We start from the raw sequence: 14,508 nt of genomic DNA on the forward strand, positions 1-14,508 counted from the left end.
AAAGTATTTCATAAAATTCTTTATTCATAAACTTGATGCAAGTTTACAAATTACTGTACATGGTCAAAATTACCCTTGCAATGAAAAAAAAATAAAAATAAAACCAAAGCATGCTAACAGTGCATAACTTTATAACCCGCCCACCACAGAATGAAGCCAGAAAAGGAGCCCATAACTAGGCTAGTTCAGATCTCAAACTAATACTGCCCAAACCCTCAGGCTGTTATGTTAGTTAGACAACCAATCTCAATTGGTGTAGAAAGAAGCTGCAATTCACTGCACGACTGACAAGACTACAGACATGGGGCCATCTAAGAAGCGCCGTCACGGGTCGCAGATGTAGGTCAACTCTAGCTGGGATGGCAGAGGGCTCTGAACAACATCCTTACTCCATGTTCCACTGAGGTGGACAGAATAGTAGTGATGAGATTGAATTTGGTCTCATACTTTTAGCAACGCACCAGAGACTGGCGCATTATTGCTCATCGCTAACCCCATCTAATTAGATAAGGTTCACATTTCTTATCTAAATAAAAACCCATTTCCACAAACCCCAAAATCAACCCTACTCAATCCGTTGACAACAATCCTATACCCACAGTCACAACAGAGCAAATTTACTTGGTTGATATATCTACATGCAAAAGACTGCAATATCAAAGGGCCACGGTGGAGGCCCCATCCTGAACACACCCATGAAGACCCAGACTGTGTGAGGTAAGAGATCCCTGGGTGGGAGTCAGTGTTAACCTACGCTTCCTGGCGTGAGGCTGATCCTGTGTGGGGATTAATGGTTTATATAGGAGGGTAAAAATCAGGAACCCACTCATGTCATCACTTCAAACCTTAGCTCAGCACTACCGGCTCCCCTCTTCCAACCTGACAGAGATTCATCATCAGAAAAGCTAAATGAAGAAGATGTGCAGTCCAACAGCAAAATACACCGCAACGCTTAATTGTAATTACAGGGGAACCAATTCGTAAACCAGTAACAATTAAGTGAACCAAAAATAAAACTTGCATCTTGTGAAGCAATCCCTTGCAAAGTCAAGTGTGCAATATGTATTCCTGAGTTTGCTTCTCCAGAGAACACAGGGATATGGGGGCGGGGTTACGGCTGGACATGGACAGAGATAGGATGACTATGAGAGCAGTGCACACTGGAAACCAACAACGCCAAACGCCCATGCCTACGATCAACAGTTAATATTGTGTAATGGAGTGAATAACGTAGTGAATGTAATTGACAAGACCCTTAAATGGCCGATACCAGACTTCAGCGTGAAGGAGGGAGAAAAAAAGGTCTGTCCAAATTTGGACACGATAGGACGTGAGAAAAGTGGGATGGCAGTTACTACACAAACACACAAGGCAGAAGAGACTTAATCAGACCAAAACATTGTATGCCCATCAATAGATTTCACAAGAACTGTGTTCTGCATGAGGTTAGCGTTGAGCCAGACCAGAAACATTGACAGGATAAGCAACTAGGAACATGCGTGGTTCCTATGCTGGTTTTCAGAACAACACTTGGAACAATGTGAACATTCACTATAAACACCCATGAAGTCATGTGTAAGAGCATTAAATGCAATGTGCCACGCGCACGTTTGTCTGCACAACATCCACATCCTAGGTAAGACTGGGCATGCTGATGGTACGCTTGGGCTGCTGACCAGAGGGAGAGACGGGGGGGGCAGTCATGACTAGGTACCAGAAAAAAGGGGGGGGGGGGTTGTGGATGCAGTGGGGGCTGTTTTTTTTCTCCGCCGTTTCTAAACACCTCGGACCTGAAGGGATCTCAACCAAATACACCTCTGCTTACTGGAGCAAATGGTCAAATAAAGTCCTCTAGTCTGCTGTTTCTCTGGAGGGTGTTAGTGGGGGGTAGGGACCGCTGTGTGGGCTGGACCTGTGAACCACCTACACGGATTCAAACGAGGCGAGTGTCCAAACTTGAGACAGTCGCTCGGTGTACAAACTCTATGACCACCTCACCAATAGAAAGCCATGTTGACTCTTCTCTGCGTAGCATCACTGGGGTTCATCAAGTTTGAGGGACATATACAAATAACTAAAATGTCTGGAATGCCAAAACAGCACTGCCTTTGCAATAACTGCTACGACTGCAAGTATGAAGTGCCACTGTGTAAGAGGAATGGTGTCACTGTTGTCGATAAGAAACATAAGAACTCAAATTCAAACAGGAAAAAAACCCAGCAGTAGTCATTAGGCTTATACATCAAAACATGGTTTAAGGTGTTTCTTTTTTTAGTTCTGCAAGAATGAAGCAAAGTTTGACTTATTCTATTTGAGTGACACATCTTCAGAAGTTTGCGATGGCAGAAGTGTACTGCTTTAAGTAGTCATGGGTATACTAACGCAGCTTCTGCCCAGCCCCAAAGACCCACACAAGGTTACAATAAAAACAATTAAATCCATTCTCAGAAATACAACTTTACAAGTTTACATGTGGAGTTAAATTCAACTACATAACAGTGAGGAAATTCCAACTTGCCACTGCTAAGCCTGGTCATGTTTCAGTATGCTGCCAACCGCCCCGGCCAGGGGTGGAGAATGTACCCCCCCATGTACCCCCCCACCTCCGAGCTCAACAGGATATCCTTCACAGAGCAGTAGTCAGTCCCACCCCGGCCAGGGGGGTCTCTGTAGCCCCCCTCTCCGCTCGGGAGGGGGGGGGGTGGCTTTGGTAGGCCGAGTGTTCGTAAGCAAGCGAGCCTCGGGAGCAGGTTAGCCCCGGAGGAAGAGGAATCTTGGCGTTATACAGGTATTACACAAGCACAGACATGACAGAAGCCGTCCACGGAGGGGGAGGCGGGGCTCTACGTCTCTCGCCGCTGGCGGTGAACGTCCGCTCCGGCCACAGCCGGCTCGAGAGAGGGATGTCTGGTCATTCTGCAGGTCCAGTCTTAAATGCCAGAGAGGCTCTGTCTGGCGAGATGGACATCCCAGCGCGGACAGCCTCTGCTGGTAGTAGAAGCCACGCCTCATCCTGGACCAGAATCACTGACAGTGTCCTCTTCTTAGCTCGCCCCAGGTAGCGATTCAGGGAGTTGTACAATATGGGCATCCATTGGAGAGTAGGGAAGGTGTCGTAACAGAAAAGGAGAGAGAGAGGTACGTGAGAATTAGGGGGATATGGGGTAGGGGGAAGAGAAAGGTGAGGACCCCCAACGGTGAGTAGACGATGACCGTCGGTTGAGAGTCAAACTGAGGGTGAACCTCCCGGTGAAGAACAGAGGTCTGGCTGGGGAGTGGGGGAACAGAAAGAATGGGTTGGAAAAGAAAAGGGCGTCGATCCGAAGACGTGGCGGTCCCGGCGGTGACGCGGCCCGGCTCCGCTCCTAGCCGTCCTCCTTGGGTGGCGTGTACCAGCCTGGAGGGGGACGAGACGGAGAAACATGACCAACTGGACAACGCGGCCCGAGCAGGAAATAAAACGATCCACAGACATCTGCACTCACAAAGATGTATACTAAGCCGGAGGGAGTTAAGATCATCTACTGTGGTTGCAATGAGAACCAAAATGAAACTGGGGACGGTGGTATTTTCCCAGGGCTGAGTGATGTACGGAGGGATTGAATGTCGGTAAACAGGGTCAGAGATGCTCCCTGGGTGTAAGCGGAGAAGCTGGCACTCACCGTTCTTTTCATGGATCTGGACCAGGGATTTGTATGACTGCTGTGCTCTGGCGAGATTGTATTGGTTCTGAAAATGACAGAAAACAGAGCAGACAAGAGAACGGGGCTGAAACTCCTGGTGATCAGACTCGCAAAGAATCCTCCGCGCAGGGAAAAGACCGGCGCACTAAAAATAGGCTGTGATGAAGAGGTCTGGTTATGCGGTCCCTGGTAGCAATCAGCCGCCGCCGCTGTGGCCATCTTCCCACTTCTGCCTGGTACTGCCCTCCCCGACGAAACCTCTCCCGGGCTCCGCTGATTCTGCCTCCTTCATCATCAACGCGGCTGATTATCAAGCCCCCCCACGCCCACGCCCACTTTGGACAGTGCTTAATGAGAAGTTCAGAAAAGTGAGCGGGTAATCGCGCGGAGTACGCTTGCTAGAGAACGAACGAATAGACTGCCGCTTTGCTATAAATAGCCCTGACTGGTAGGTCTGGATCGGGAGGAGGGGGGTGAATCAACATCCTGTAGACGTGGAGAACTGGGGGCTATCGTCAGAGTGTCGGCTGCCTGCCTCTTCTGAATGGAGGCAGACGGGACCAGCTGGCTTCTCTCTCTCGCTCTCCCTCTCTCGCTCTCCCTCTCTCGCTCTCCCTCTCTCTCTCCCTCTCTCTCGCTCTCCCTCTCGCTCTCCCTCTCTCTCTCTAAATGGTAGCGTCTACGTTCAATGTCCTGTAATCACGTATAAATGGCGGCAATTATCTTGCCCGTTTCTCTACGTACCTTATTGGCTCCAAACTGCACTCTAGCTTTTCCTTTGACTAAAGTGGCGTTGATCTGCATGATGACAGATTCTATGGAATAGGCACTGCTCCAGCCCTGCAATCAACAACAACAACAACATCATCGTGAGAAGCTAATCTATATGAAATGTCACTCGTACATATGGTGAGCTATGTGATCTATGCATGGCACGTCAACACACCTGCTTTGTAAGAAGCTCCATGCACAGGGCACCCCCTCCGAGGACATAGCTATGGGTGAGAAACAAACGGCGCGGGTTAGGAGGTGAGAAAGGGTCAAAATGTAACACAGCGCCCTCCCTGTTTCCAGGGCACAGACCACCTGGTGAAATCCGTCAAACGCTCACTAGTGGGTTTTCATTGGCTGTTGACAGAAAGGGGGTGCGGGACCAGAGACCACCCTTCCTTTATGTTCGGGTGAGGAGAACAACAGCGTCACTGTGGAAACACTCCAGAAAAAAGAAAGAAGAAGAAAAGAAAGGAGAAAAAAAAGACCCATTCCAGGCATGCCCAGTGAACTCACCCTCCAGACAGCACGGGCGACACCACCCGCACGAACGGAGGGTCAAAGGGGAAATTATCCTGCAGAGGGCAAAGGTCAAACCTCGTTACTGTGAGTCGGCGAGCTTCCGCACACTAGGGTCTCAGTGGTCGTTATTATGAAATGAGCGCCGAGGGTCTTACTCACTTTATAGGAGAAGTTCAGCAGAATGTAATCCATGCCCTCCTTCTCCTTCAGGACCTGAAGGTCACTGTGAAGGGGGCTATCTGGATCCACCCTGCCGAGGAAAACAAAAACAGCCTCTTTAAAATGTTGTTTACATGCTGTAAACACAAACATGCAATTTTGTTAATGCCTATGAAAAGGAAATTATATTTTTTCTGTCTGCACTGTCGACCGAAAGATTGCAGATTTCTGGACACTAAAGCGTGACCCCTCCCACAGGTACTTACGTCCTCAGCTTGACGTGCCACTCATACAGGCTGTCATTGCAAAGCTCCACTGAATAGATCCCTGTAAAAGACCACAGTCTGCTAAATCTCACGATCAAACCACATTCAACCATCTCCTCCATATTGTGACTGAGACAATGCAGTGAGTGAGGCAGAGTTGTAGTTCTTATACAGTGAATGGGGTAGAGTTGTAGTTCTTATGCAGTGAGTGAGGCAGAGTTGTAGTTCTTATACAGTGAATGGGGTAGAGTTGTAGTTCTTATGCAGTGAGGCAGAGTTGTAGTTCTTATGCGGTGAGTGAGGCAGAGTTGTAGTTCTTATGCGGTGAGTGAGGAAGAGTTGTAGTTCTTATGCAGTGAGTGAGGCAGAGTTGTAGTTCTTATAGTGAGTGAGGCAGAGTTGTAGTTCTTATGCGGTGAGTGAGGCAGAGTACTAGTTCTTATGCGGTGAGTGAGACAGAGTTGTAGTTCTTATGCGGTGAGTGAGGCAGAGTTGTAGTTCTTATGCGGTGAGTGAGGAAGAGTTGTAGTTCTTATGCGGTGAGTGAGGAAGAGTTGTAGTTCTTATGCGGTGAGTGAGGCAGAGTTGTAGTTCTTCTGCGGTGAGTGAGGCAGAGTTGTAGTTCTTCTGCGGTGAGTGAGGCAGAGTTGTAGTTCTTACCGGTCTTGTAGCTCTGGGATCTGTAGATCTCCCTGAGCTCCTTCATGAGGCGGTCAGAGGCCTGGACTGACCCAGACACAGCCCCCTGCAACACACAACCCACAGGGACAATATAACATCCTAACAGACTACACACCAGCCACTGTAGAGGAGGAACATTTTAGATGGGGACAATATTTCACAAGAATGCATTGTTGTCCAAAGTTTATCTAGACAAGTACTTTGATAATACAATAGAAGTGTAGGAGTAGAATGTCTCTGTGGGTAGAAAACATCCGGTTTTCACAGTGAGGCAGGAGCTGATTCTGATTCACATTTGAGATGACTAAGACGCATGCAGCTGAGCCACTGAGTGCAGTGAAGAGGCTGAGGCGCACGGTCGCTGGCACAAACAAATCTATTCATAACTGCACTGCCTCCCTCAGCTCAGGCCTAGAGAGACCTGGAGGGAAACAGCACACACACACACACACACACACACACACACTAGTGAAACACTTCCTTGCCATAAAATCTACTTATCTATGTGGACCGTACAAAACATTTTACAATCTATAAAGTGCAATTAGCTTTAGGTAGCAATTAGCTTTAGGCTGTTAGTACATCTATGAATACTGGCTAACCTATAACGTTACTTTATCTGCGGGTAGTCGGTAGGCCACTATAAGCTAAGAACAAAACTACATTAAAATGCCACATGCAGCCCCCCCCAAAAAATGTATGAAAGGTCGCCTTACCGAATGAGCACTTACGTTCAAGTGGTCCTGTCTCTGGTTCTTCCGGATCTTCTCCAGGATGGCCAGGTTCTCCTTCTCGATGCCCTCATCCTCAGACTTTTTCCCGTCCACAGGCTCCTCCTCTTTCATCTCGTAGTGGTCAAGGTCTTCTATGTCCTGTACGCAAAAACAACAAACGACAAGATGCACATTAGAAAACATACAGGAGACAATATGAAAACTGCCCATCAACACGGCATACGCAGATGGAATCGTTATGAGAGGATATTTATATGAAACGCTTTTTTTTTTTTTTTTTTTTAAACAAACAGATCAGGATCAGGACCTCTCCCATCTCCTCCTCTTCCTCCTCCTCAGATGTGACCTCGTCAGTGGTTCCATGCTAAAGACACAACAGAAAACAAGGTCAATGTAGATCAAAGCAAACCATGAACACTTATACTTAACATTCTCTCATTGCGTCTTCTGGTTCAGTAGTTGAGACTTGTCATGTATGAACCAAATGCTCAGAGCGGATTAGTCCTTTGTAAGTAAAGAGAGCCCCCCCCCCCCCCGCCCCCCCCAAACTGACCCTGACCACTGGAGGGATCCATCGATTTCTTCCCATGGAACCATGACGCAAATCATTAAGCTCTGTGGTGATGTACTGTTTTTGGGCAGCACTAAGTTATTTTACAGGTTTATAAATCTTTTCATTAGCTAAGTAACGTCTGTCCTCCATCTCCCTCTAGCCTGTTGGAACTGAATCAAGCTCAAAAGACAGTGTGCCCCGTGAGGAGAGTGTTTCAGACAGCCTTGCCTTGCGGTCTTGTCCTACGGGGCCGGCGGGCAAGGGCTGGTCCAGCATCTCCACGTCTGGGTGCTGGGGCAGGTTGTACAGACGGCACAGGTCACAGATCAGCCTTTTCAGCTGCTGCAGGAGCTGTGGGGAGGGAGATGGATGGGCAGGGAGGGAGAGAGGGGGGGGGGGGGGGGGGAGAGAGAGAGAGAGAGAGAGAGAGAGAGAGAGAGAGAGAGGCCGGGGAACAGATGAGTACAGGATGACACCATAGCAGAGCACAGAACAGACATGTCATAGATGACCTTCCTCTTGCACACCCTCACACGCAGCCACACAACATGAAAGGTTAGAATTTTCTCTCTCTCTCTCTGTCAAGTATAGGCCGGTGTCATTTTTCACATAAGCAACACAACCAGTTATGACTAGGCCACCCCTGGAACGCTCAATCTGGGTGACAATACGCAGGGTGACGCGATGGCACTTTAAGCGATGGCACTTTACACTGTGAAAGGAAAATAACTGATGCGTGCTCGCGCTGTGTTCTGCCTTCTGCCAAACATAATTGGTGCAACTGAGGGAAAACTTCACATCTGTGCAATGAGCTCAGGCAACGGAACTGGAGTACAGATCTTTATCTTGTAGCCAAACTGCCACATGTGGACCACTTCATGCAAACAATGTTACTTCTGTATGCGTCTCCGCCTTGATATACTAGATGCACTTCAATTCAGGATATAGCCTTGTACAACAATGGAAAAATTCTAGACTGTGGGGCCAGCTTTGACATCACTACTATAAAAAGAAATTCTTGTGGCCTACAAACAGTGCATACAGCATGACTAAGTAGGCTAAGATAGAGATTGTCGCCACACAGACTCACCCGTTTGCCACATAAATGCTGACCAAATATAAGTCATCTGAATAAACAGCACCTGTCTTTTCAAGCCCTTCCTCTGTGAGGTGCGCTATCCCCTCCTGCCAAGCGCCCCCATCCCTACACATCTCCCATCAGCAACCGTGATCGAGTCAGAGAGGCGCTCACGATTCTTGCTAAACATGACATAGTAGTGCTAAACATGACATAGTAGTGCTTTGAGGTGTGAGACAAAACGATGCCTAAACAGTCTGTTGAATACCCCGAGTGATAAATTAAAGAAAAGGGAACACTACATGGCTAGAGAGCCGAGGGGTGAGAGAGAGAGAGAGAGAGAGAGAGAGAGAGAGAGAGAGAGAGAGAGACTTCTGGATTGATTTCACCTTCCATCTCTCTCCAAAGCTCATTAATAAGTTAGAAGTGCAGTCAGTAATAAATGTCAACAACAAAAACACAGGCCTACTGACTTGACATATTTACAACAGCTGTTCTTAGAATCCTAAACTAAATACAAGTCAATTCTGGCAGTTCTTGTAAGCGGGTTGTTTTTTTAGCACACATTATCACATCATAGACGAATGTCTGGAATTGAAAAGGGGAGCCAAACACGATTTAGTGCCGCAGTTATCTGCTTGCTTTTGGTGAAGCGTGGCTCCACAGGCCAGCATTGTGTCGTCATAGTGCACAGAGAAGGCTCCTGCTGAGATACAGCCTGGCCCATTATTTCCTTAACCTGGCACCTAGTGGCTAGTCAGAGCACTGTATTCTTTTTCCATTTAACCCATCTTCACTTTACCAGAGTTAACGAGACTTTTCCTAGAAGTTATGTTGTGAAACAACAGAATAGACTCACATATCTTTACTTCCTCAATTATTTGGCTCATAGTAACCCCTATAAATGGTCATGGGGGAGTCAACATTTTGACCCTTGAACATTTTAAGTCATTGTGTTTTTGTTTTTTTTACTGTTATGCGGGTTATATTGTTTTCAGTGGGCCACAGCAGTTAGCTAGTAGTAATATTGTTATCTTACAGTGCAAACACAGAGGCTCTTTTACAACATATTGGCTTGGTATATCTTACCAGAGTGCTTCCTCTTCTCACATCTTCAAGACGCTCCAAAACTTGTGTCAGGCTTGGGTCATCGGAGTCCACAAACCATATAGGAGGTGTGGAAGGGTAGGACTCCTATAATATATGGAATGGGAGAAAAAAAACGGCATTATCATTACTGGTACAGGGTAGGACTCCTATAAGAAATGGGAGTAAAAAAACACAAAAAATGAAACGGCAGTCATTACAAGTACTGATGGCTGAATGGTGTACAGTATCTATGACAGTGGATTGTGTGCGTGTGGGGTTGCATTCAATGACTAGAAACGTATGCGAATTCAAAAGGTCTCTTTCTTTAATAATTGCATTTAATTGAGGGCTCAATTCACGTGCGATTGTAGCTACTCATGTTAACCTTAACTTACTAAGAAAATAAACTTGCTGGAAAACCATGACCTCGACAGGTAGCTTCCTAGGTCTCCAAGTTGTCAAACTGCGCACTCACATTCAGACTACGCAGCTGCCATCACCAAGTGTTTGTAGCTGGCTAGCTCACTGTTAGCTCGGTCAAATGGTTCAGTAACATTCAATTCAATTCAATAACCTTTATTTCAACTCGAAGGACACTGAGGTTGCCCTCATTTACAGTGACGACGAGTAAAAGAGATAAAATAGTACAAAGATAAACATGAATAAAACAGAGGTAAGGCAATAATAACACTAAAAGCACAACATGAAAATAGAGTAAAATAAGTTAAAATAACATGATATCTACAGTAGGTTAATGACTAGCTTCATGTCTAACTTGTAATAATCTCAATAAGGAGGTGCAATCAAGCACTGTGCAAGTGGTGTGTCACAGGGAGACAATGTTGAGCAAGCTAGTCAGTTATCCACCTGCGTAGCTGCTCCAATTCTGCTGCAACTCTTGGTTCTTTTAAAACAAGCCTGAAGACTTGTCTTTTTGCCACTGCTTTCTAAGAGGAGCTATGTTTATCAGTATACTGCACTGTAACCTTTATTCCTGTACTCTATTTGTCCTGCTTTTTGTTTTAAATGTCTATAATGACTTGCTTTTTTGTTTTAATGCTTTTAATTTGTCCTGCCTTTGTGTTTTTAAATGTATATAATGTCTTGCTTTTTGGTTTTAATGCTTTTAATGTCTCATGTAAAGCACCTTGAATTGCCCTGTGCCTGAAATGTGCTCTATAAATAAACTTGCCTTCAATTCCCAGTCCTCTAGCAGGGATGTGTGATTAGCTCGGCTGGCTAGCTAGCATTGGGTTAGGGTTAGACCTGGTCCAGGACCAGGTCTAGGGTTAGGGTTAACCCTAACCCACATCGTCACAACATAGCTCGCTAGCTAGCAGGTAGATAGCTAGAGACCCACCAGACTAGCTAGCCTGGCTCGACCCAACACGTCTTTTAACACATCTGATTAGATAATGTTACGTTTTCTAACCCTGTTGTGTCTTTGTGTCCGTGCAGGATCGTTAGCCATGTCTTATCGAGCCAAAGCCATGCTAATATAGCTAAGCTAGCTAACTGCGTAGTGAGCTAGCTAACGGGAATTCAGCACATTATCTCGAGTTCGTATCAAAGCACAAACCGACTGAGTGTTCAACATCCTCGGGAAGTTAGCATGCTAGCTAGCCAACGACGTAGGGCTACTCAGAATAAGTGGCTAGCTAGCGTGCTACTACCTAGCATGCTACTAGCTAGCGTGCTACTACCTAGCATGCTACTACCTAGCGTGCTACTACCTAGCATGCTACTAGCTAGCGTGCTACTAGCTAGCGACGGTTAGGGTACGTTCGTTTATAACTGGGAGGTGGCAAATTGCGACTTGCTAGGAATGATTAAATAAAACACCGCATGAACTCGCACTTCCTCGTCGTGAATTCAGATATGTTTCTCTGCTCGAATGCACTAGATATAACTAGATAACTGTGATATAATGGTATATAGATATAACTAGGTAACTGTGATATAATGGTATATAGACATAACTAGGTAACTGATATAATGGTATATAGATATAACTAGGTAACTGTGATATAATGGTATATAGATATAACTAGGTAACTGTGATATAATGGTATATAGATATAACTAGGTAACTGTGATATAATGGTATATAGATATAACTAGGTAACTGTGATATAATGGTATATAGATATAACTAGGTAACTGTGATATAATGGTATATAGATATAACTAGGTAACTGTGATATAATGGTATATAGATATAACTAGGTAGCTGTGATATAATGGTATATAGATATAACTAGGTAACTGTGATATAATGGTATATAGATATAACTAGGTAACTGATATAATGGTATATAGATATAACTAGGTAACTGTGATATAATGGTATATAGATATAACTAGGTAACTGTGATATAATGGTATATAGATATAACTAGGTAACTGTGATATAATGGTATATAGATATAACTAGGTAACTGGGATATAATGGTATATAGATATAACTAGGTAACTGTGATATAATGGTATATAGATATAACTAGGTAACTGTGATATAATGGTATATAGATATAACTAGGTAACTGTGATATAATGGTATATAGATATAACTAGGTAACTGGGATATAATGGTATATAGATATAACTAGGTAACTGTGATATAATGGTATATAGATATAACTAGGTAACTGTGATATAATGGTATATAGATATAACTAGGTATCTGTGATATAATGGTATATAGATATAACTAGGTAACTGTGATATAATGGTATATAGATATAACTAGGTAACTGTGATATAATGGTATATAGATATAACTAGGTAACTGATATAATGGTATATAGATATAACTAGGTAACTGTGATATAATGGTATATAGATATAACTAGGTAACTGTGATATAATGGTATATAGATATAACTAGGTAACTGTGATATAATGGTATATAGATATAACTAGGTAACTGTGATATAATGGTATATAGATATAACTAGGTAACTGTGATATAATGGTATATAGATATAACTAGGTAACTGATATAATGGTATATAGATATAACTAGGTAACTGTGATATAATGGTATATAGATATAACTAGGTAACTGTGATATAATGGTATATAGATATAACTAGGTGACTGTGATATAATGGTATATAGATATAACTAGGTAACTGTGATATAATGGTATATAGATATAACTAGGTATCTGTGATATAATGGTATATAGATATAACTAGGTAACTGTGATATAATGGTATATAGATATAACTAGGTAACTGTGATATAATGGTATATAGATATAACTAGGTAACTGTGATATAATGGTATATAGATATAACTAGGTGACTGATATAATGGTATATAGATATAACTAGATAACTGTGATATAATGGTATATAGATATAACTAGGTAACTGTGATATAATGGTATATAGATATAACTAGGTAACTGTGATATAATGGTATATAGATATAACTAGGTAACTGTGATATAATGGTATATAGATATAACTAGGTAACTGTGATATAATGGTATATAGATATAACTAGGTAACTGTGATATAATGGTATATAGATATAACTAGGTAACTGTGATATAATGGTATATAGATATAACTAGGTAACTGTGATATAATGGTATATAGATATAACTAGGTAACTGATAACTAGGTAACTGTGATATAATGGTATATAGATATAACTAGGTAACTGTGATAACTAGGTAACTGTGATATAATGGTATATAGATATAACTAGGTAACTGTGATATAATGGTATATAGATATAACTAGGTAACTGTGATATAATGGTATATAGATATAACTAGGTAACTGTGATATAATGGTATATAGATATAACTAGGTAACTGATATAATGGTATATAGATATAACTAGGTAACTGTGATATAATGATATATAGCTCGAATGCACACAGGTCGGAGGTGGGTATTTTCCCACTTGCGACTTGCCACCTCCGACCACAAACGAACGCACCATAAGTGGCTACCTAGCATGCTACTAGCTAGCTAGCTTCTTCCTCGGCTAACAGCTAGTGCTAGCCTGGCTAAGCTAGTTCCTCTCTTACCGTGATGTTGCAGTGGATAATCAGCAGTTTCTCTCCAGTCACGTTGAACTGACAGCTCAGCTCATCGGGTTTCCAGTCGATTATTCGGAAACGTTCGTGGTTCGGATCGAAGATGGACTCCAGGAACTTCAGCTCGGCCTTCAGCCCCGAAACAGACATCTTCCACGCATCTCCGGCCGGGGGGGATAAGTCGGGACTTGCTGCCACCCACGTAGTCGAGACCAACTAGTACTAACGTCCCAAAAAGCAAGTGACAACAAAAGGGTGGAAGAAGAGGGAAAACAAAGATGTCCTGCTAGCGTAGTTAGCTAGCGAGGCTAACTGTTAGCTCAACAACAACGCCTTGAATGCACGTCCGTTGTGTCTTTCGGTCTGTTGTTGTTGTTGATGCCTTTGTTATTGCGGCCCACAGAACTATGCGGGTCGTGTATAGTTTCCTTAATAGGACAACTTTTTAGTTTAGGTTATCAAACAAGAGGATGCCCCGCAGAACTAGTGCGTCGTTGATCCTGGCTGTTCAACGGGGGCTTCTTCTTCTTCTGGGGTTTAAAGATGGCGTTGCTCCCAACCCGCAGGATCCGGGGGCTTCTTCTTCTTCTGGGGTTTAAAGATGGCGTTTCTCCCAACCCCGCAGGATCCCAGCATTCACTTCGTGCTCGGTTTAGTAGGGGCGGAGGTTAGAGGATCAAAACATGGGATTGTATGCAATTGTGAAAACATTTGCAGGCAATGTATTATTACTTTATGGGTTATAGTGAATGACGTGCGTCAAATGTTATTGACTGTAAAAATTGTGTTCCCTAAAAATGAACCCCCAAAATAAAAAACATTGCTTTAAGCCATTGATATACAGACAATAGTGGTGTTTCTCAGGAACCAGGGATATAGGCAGGAACAAGGATACCTTGAGCTACGTAGGACATT

At 43.8% G+C, this 14,508-nt stretch overlaps 1 protein-coding gene across 2 annotated transcripts; it reads right to left on the minus strand.

Annotated features, from left to right (window-relative positions):
• Positions 1-79: 79 nt before the first annotated feature.
• Positions 80-14,112, minus strand: LOC311307704 (ubiquitin-conjugating enzyme E2 Q2-like). 2 transcript variants are annotated; one of them, XM_084436558.1, is made up of 13 exons: positions 13,585-14,112; positions 9,537-9,641; positions 7,598-7,720; positions 7,124-7,180; positions 6,814-6,954; positions 6,062-6,146; positions 5,402-5,462; positions 5,136-5,226; positions 4,971-5,029; positions 4,630-4,678; positions 4,428-4,523; positions 3,663-3,729; positions 80-3,397 (listed from the first exon to the last, which is right to left on the minus strand). In XM_084436558.1, the coding sequence occupies exons 1-13, from the start codon at positions 13,741-13,743 to the stop codon at positions 3,366-3,368; spliced, it is 1,125 nt and encodes a 374-aa protein (XP_084292684.1). In that variant the 5' UTR covers positions 13,744-14,112; the 3' UTR covers positions 80-3,365. The 2 variants fall into 2 exon arrangements, with proteins under 2 accessions (XP_084292684.1, XP_084292683.1); XM_084436557.1 differs by having other exon boundaries at positions 6,799-6,954.
• Positions 14,113-14,508: the final 396 nt, after the last annotated feature.

This window comes from Borostomias antarcticus (genome assembly GCF_949987555.1).
Source record: "Borostomias antarcticus genome assembly, chromosome: 4".
Lineage (NCBI taxonomy): Eukaryota > Metazoa > Chordata > Actinopteri > Stomiiformes > Stomiidae > Borostomias > Borostomias antarcticus.

Coding starts and splice junctions, on each gene's coding strand:
- LOC311307704 (XM_084436557.1), bottom strand. CDS start 13,743: ATGTCTGTTTCGGGGCTGAAGGCCGAGCTGAAGTTCCTGGAGTCCATC. Junction 7,721..9,536: donor TGAGAAGAGGAAGCACTCTG/GTAAGATATACC, acceptor CCCTCCCCACAG/CTCCTGCAGCAGCTGAAAAG. Junction 5,030..5,135: donor TGCTGAACTTCTCCTATAAA/GTGAGTAAGACC, acceptor TGCCCTCTGCAG/GATAATTTCCCCTTTGACCC.